This window comes from Meleagris gallopavo, chromosome 10 (assembly GCF_000146605.3).
Source record: "Meleagris gallopavo isolate NT-WF06-2002-E0010 breed Aviagen turkey brand Nicholas breeding stock chromosome 10, Turkey_5.1, whole genome shotgun sequence".
Taxonomy (NCBI): Eukaryota; Metazoa; Chordata; class Aves; order Galliformes; family Phasianidae; genus Meleagris; species Meleagris gallopavo.
In genome coordinates this window covers 22125094-22130872 of record NC_015020.2, presented here as the reverse complement: position 1 = coordinate 22130872, position 5779 = coordinate 22125094, and the positions used below count along the sequence as shown (strand labels likewise).

The window sequence follows — 5779 nt, the reverse complement described above, 5'->3', positions numbered from 1 at the left end:
TTTAAAGGGTAAAAGTAATTAAAAAAATAAAAAAAAAAAAAAAAGTGGGCGTTCAACCCCCAAAATGTCAGCAACTGCTGCATTGCAGTGCTCAAAACCTACAGGAACTAATCTTTCCTTTTTTCCATAGACATCCTTAGTAGCACTTTACCTGAGCACACCACGGACCCTGGGTTGGCAAACCCTGGGAGGTGTTTCCAACCATCAGGATGTGGGAGGAGAGAGGAGAACATGATTTTTTTGTTGTTGTTTTGGGGTGGTTTTTTGGTGGTGTTTTTTTTTCTTTTTTCTCTTTTTTTTTTTGTGTATTTTCCCCCCAACCTCTCTGACCCCCCCCTCCTGCATATTTTTTTTCTCGTTGCACGCCCTCACCAAGTGTCTCCCTGTGTGTTTATCATTGCAGACGTGGTTGAACTACTGGACCGTTTACTGTAATATGGCTGCTGTACTTTGACAGATGTTCTGAATTTTTTTATTTTTGTATTTTTTTTTGCATATATCATTATTCATTGTTCAGTAACAAATGAATAGAAACTCAACTAAAAGGAGAGAAAAAAAAAAAAGAGCATTAAAAACAATTGGCAAACTGCCTTCCCAACAAAAAAAAAAAAACAGCTCCACCCGTGAATCCTTTTTAGCTCTTTCTGCGCTTTCATGTGCTAATCTATAACCTCCTTCTACTGTCTGACCTCACAGGGACCGCCTGGTTCACAGCCCTCGCCACACGCACAGCCTCCACCCCACAACCCTAACAGCATGATGGGACCCCACAGTCAGGTAACGGCACTAGTGATGGGTAGGGCTGTGAATCGGGACGCGCTCTGCGAGCGCGCTGGGAGCGGGAGCCCGCTGCCCCCAGCTCTGCCATGGGGTGCTGCTTTCTCCCCAGTGCTTGGTTGTTTTTGCTGGGTGTGCAGGTGACAGCGGACTGAGAACTCACTCGTGGGTATCAGAGTGGTTTACCTCCCCCAGGCAGCCTGAGGAATGGAGCTGGATGTGGGTTTTTAAGCTTCTGTTGGTAGCAGCAGTTGTAAAAGAGCACCTTAAGTCTTCTTTTTTTCCACACTTAGCGTTGGGGAATTTTTTTGTGTGTGTGCGTGTCTGTATGTGCATATTTCCCACTTTTATACATATATAAATATATACATATATTTAAGCTCAGTATCTACACTCAGGGTTACCCATGCACTAATTGTAACAGCCTCACATAGTACAGCTGAAGTATGTCAAACACTCTCAAACAATAAACCTACAGAAAACCTTAAATAAACGGACTCCGGACACTTTTTTCTTTTTTTCTTTTTTCTTTTTTTTCTTTTCTTTTTTTTTCCTTTTCAACTCAACTTTTTGAAAGAAGGATTTCTCCAGAAAAAAAGTCTATAAAGTCTAACCGGCGTGTGTGGGGCACGAGCTGTCCCCCCGTCGCATGATGCTGACCTGCCTTCTGTGTCATTGCAGCCTTTCATGTCACCGCGCTATGCAGGAGGTCCCCGGCCCCCCATCCGGATGGGAAACCAGGTACTGCTCCCCGACCCTGGGTGGATTTTCCCTGCGATCCCTGCAAATTAAAGCAATGGAGATAATCCCGGCTGCTGTGGGGTCAGGCGGGGCAGGTCGCTCCTGAATTTTGGGATTGGGTTTATCCTCTTATCTCGGCTTAACCGGCGGCCGTTTGCTGCTGTCCTTGCCAGCTCCCACTCCACGCGCTGCCAAAACGTGTGGCATCGCCTTGAGGCATTGACATCAGGTCTGTGTGGCAGTAACCTAATCACAGGTTACTTTTCATTAAAGTGAAATTAAAGGAAGCATGCAATTCCTTGGAGTAGCAAAATAACCTCTGAAAAATTATCTTGGGAGCTTGCTTTTGTTAACACTTCTTACAAGTAACATTGTTCTTATATAGCTCTTATTAGAAAAAGCACTGGTTAGAACCATAGAATCATTAAGGCTGGAAAAGATCACCAAGCCCAACCCCGACCCACCCCCCCAATGCCCACTGACTGTGCCCCTCAGTGCCACATCCCTGCAGTTCTGGAACGCCTCCAGGGACAGTGACCCCCCACCTGCCTGGGCAGCTGTGCCAGTGCCTCCTTCTGAGAAGTTTTTCCTAATACCTAATTTATAATTCCTGGCAGAAGAGCAGCCAGCAAATAGGATGTTGCAGCTTTCTTAATGCTGCTAGTTGCTGGATTGGAGGCTTTAGTCACTAGGTCTTCCAAAACACCTCGAGACCAGGCAGGGTAGGAGGTGGCAGCGATGCGGACAGACGGACAGCACGGTGCAGCATGTGGTTCTGTGGGTTTTGGTGGAGGCGTTGGGGGAGGCGGAGCTGCTGCTGTTCCCAGCGCTTGTTTTGTTAGGTCCTACCCAAACTGCCGCCTAGCAGGGCTGAGACCAACCAATTGTGGTTTCACAACACCATGCACTGCACAGATGAGCCCCCCGTGCTGGGAAAGCAGGGACCACAGAGGGTTCGTGCAGCAGTGGAGTTCAGGTCTTCCACATCTCTTAACCTTTGATTTTGACTGTAAGGTTAATTAGAGAGATTTTTTTTCCCCCCAAACACCATGTCTAAAATGCAGCTTTGTGCATACCCAGAGCGTGGTGTTGTTACGGTCACATCCAGTGGGACAAGAATAAATAGGAAGGCAGGCAAGTCAGAGAGCTGAAGTCTAAATACTCACAGCCACGACAGCTCTTGTTTGTCTTCCTCCTGCCACTATCTTCCGAGATGTAAAATATTGGGAATGAAAGTCAGCCTGGCTGCTGGGTTGGATGGGGCCTGTGTTTGCATGAGGGGGACCAGTTTCACGGTGGTGTTCAAATAAAAGGCAGCTCTGCTACAGAAAGGCTTGCAGTTTGCTTCCCCAAGGCAGATAGTATCTGTGCTTTCTCCCCCTTTATCTGCGCAGAGCAGTGTGGGGAAGGCAGCCTTTGAACTTTAAATAGCCTGTGCTCTGGGGAGGGGGAGCAACCGCATCTGAAACCATGAGAGTGGGCCCCATGCATGCAGGGATGAACCCAAATGCAGCCTCTTGTAAGCGCAGCATTGCCCATTGTGGGCAAATAAATCACTCGGGCAGCGTGATTTGGCTGTGGTGCTGGGCTGTCCTCATGGTCTGCCGGGATACCTCTGTCCTGCACAGCCTGGGGCTCCTGAAATACTGGTGTCTGAGTGAGGTTCTAGGGTGTATTTGCAAAGGGAAAGAGGAGCAGCACCAGGAGTTGTAGGGATATGTGGCATATTGCAATGCAAGGTGGGATGCATCTCTACGAGACAGGAGTGTGTTGGGTCCTGAGCAATCCCTGTCCCCTTGGGAACCGGAGTCCCCTTGGCTCAGATCTCCTCACCTAGGCTGCATTTTGGCCACATGCTGATTTGTGTAATCTCCCCCGCCTTGTTTTCCCAGCCTCCGGGGGCCGTTCCTGGTACACAGCCATTGCTGCCCAATTCGATGGATCCCACGCGACAGCAAGGTAAACCCACAGCGGTGGTTTGGACATTTCCCCCGCCTCGTTAGCTGTTGCTTTGGGGTTCCATCCCACCTAATGTGCCTCTTTCCTCCCGGCAGGGCACCCGAACATGGGCGGACCCATGCAAAGGATGAATCCTCCGCGAGGGATGGGCCCCATGGGTCCCGGTCCGCAGGTAACCCAGCAGCACCAGAGAGCATCCACAGCTCTGCCAACACCAACCACTACCTCCACAACCCCCAGGGGCAGGAAAGGCTGGGAGATTTCCCCTCCTGTCCCCCATTAGTGTTAATGCGTTTTACATTAGTCTTGCATCTGGAAATCCCTCCTTTTAACGGTAGTGAGGTCTTCAGGGCTGCGTGTCCTCATTAAGGGTATTGCAGCCCCCCCTTGCCCTTCAGCTGAAGGGGATGCCACTTAGCACCAAGCCGTAGTGCTGTTTGAGTGCATTATGCAGCAGGCCTGGGAAACAGTTACGACCCTAACAGCAGGAAAGGGGAAGGATGCTTGCATTAAAAATAAATAAATTAAAAAAAAAAAACACAAAACAAATGGAAAGATACCTTTAGTGAGGGAATAACTGTTCGCTTTGCTTGTTTCTCCCCTCGTGCCCTGATCTGCAGAGCGCTTGAGCTCCCTCTTATTTCAGTAATTTCTTAATCAGGTGGGTTTTTTTTTGGAGGGGCAAAGGGAAAGGCTGTGCAGAGGGACTCAGGCAGGAGGAAGGTGTGCTTAGCAGGGCTGATTTCACCTGCAGCTTGGCCACCTGCATGCCAAGGTCCTCATTCTCACTGCCCTCTGTGCTTCAGAGAAGTTGGGTCACCTATTTTTTGTTTTTTTTCAAGTGTGTTTCAGAAGCTCTAGTCCTTTCACAGGCATTTCAGTACACCCAAACCTTGAACTCTCAGGACTCCTGTGCCAGTGCCAGTTGTCCCCCTGATTTTTCACATGTGCTCCCAACTGTGCAAATACAATGCAGCTCCCTCTGCTCTCACTTCACCCAACCGCAGCTCAGAAAGATGCTCAAACTAAATCAGAGTTCTTTCTTACGCTGCAGTAATACCAAATCCTGCTCAGCTACTCCAGAAAGGGGAGGTGGGGTGGGGACAGCCAGCCCAAGGAGGAACAAACTCTTAAATTAAGCAGATCTGGGTTAATATATTCTGCCTTTTCTGTTGATTCATTTTCTGAAGTGGATTTGCATGCTGCTCTGTTGACTCACTTCTGTTTGTTCCTTCTACGAGACTTCAAAAACACATTACCATATTTTGGTTGTAGGTTTATCCTCTCTGCATTGTCGCCTACGTTGGGTTTTTAGCGCGAGGCTCAGAGTCTGTCAGGAGACAAACGTGTGTGTTCGAGTTTTGTTTTGTTTTTCCCCTCGAGACTGTCGAGCTAAAGCAAGTGCAGCGTCAAGGGAGTTGTGTCATTCCCTACCACGAGGAAGGGAGGAGTGCCCGAATCCACGGCCCTACATCCATTCTAGGGCAGGGGGAGGACACCTTCAAGCAATATTGCCCGTGCTGTGTTAGCACTGCCATGGCTGAGGATGCAGGACCTGCTGCTGCACCTGCAATGCTCCTTTTGTGAGGGATTGCAAAAAAGTTTTGTAAATGGCATTTGCCAGCACGACCAGCGCCAAGGAAAGCATTGAGCTGCTCGCTTCCCACTTGCTGAGATTGCTGCGAAGCCTGGCAGTGCTGCGTGGGCTGGCGGCAGGTCTGGGAGCCGGGAGGAGCTGTGAAATTCTCAGAGCTTTATTTTTCACTCTGCCGCTCCCTTTGTATGTACGTGAGGGAGAGCTTTGCAGAAGCGTGCCCTCCCCTTTTGTGAAGCTCAGCTTTGCCTTCCTGACCTGGTGCTCCTTCCCAAAGCTGGGAGCAGCCATCAAAAATACTGACCCAAGATCAGAGCCCTTAGCTCCACATTTGCCCAGCGCTTCCCCTTGTTCTTGTTAAAGCATTTCACCAGACCCTTCCCAAACGTGGTTTAAAATTTACTCCAGATGCCCAGAGAGCACCCAGCCGTGACATCCCGGTGTCCTGACAACTGCTAATTACAGACCAACTGTGAATCACCTCTTACAACCCAACTACTGCTTTTCCCCTCAAGGATCCACACTTCTAACTCTGCATCACATAACTCAGTGCTTCTGTTAAAGTCTCTGCAGCTCGCTGGCTCAGTCAGTGCTTGCCCGGCATGCAGGTCGCTCAGCACAGCTGCGTTCCTCCCCACCCTCCTCCAGCATCTTTCAGATGGCTCCCTTTGCCTCCTTTTCAGCTCCAATTAAACACACTGAGCTTTT

At 49.3% G+C, this 5779-nt stretch overlaps 1 protein-coding gene across 1 annotated transcript; it reads left to right on the top strand.

Annotated features, from left to right (window-relative positions):
- Positions 1 to 572: 572 nt before the first annotated feature.
- LOC104912440 (single-stranded DNA-binding protein 3-like) lies at positions 573 to 4015 on the top strand. Its single transcript, XM_010716094.3, has 4 exons — positions 573 to 777; positions 1459 to 1518; positions 3411 to 3477; positions 3573 to 4015. The coding sequence occupies exons 1-4, from the start codon at positions 757 to 759 to the stop codon at positions 3758 to 3760; spliced, it is 336 nt and encodes a 111-aa protein (XP_010714396.1). The 5' UTR covers positions 573 to 756; the 3' UTR covers positions 3761 to 4015.
- Positions 4016 to 5779: the final 1764 nt, after the last annotated feature.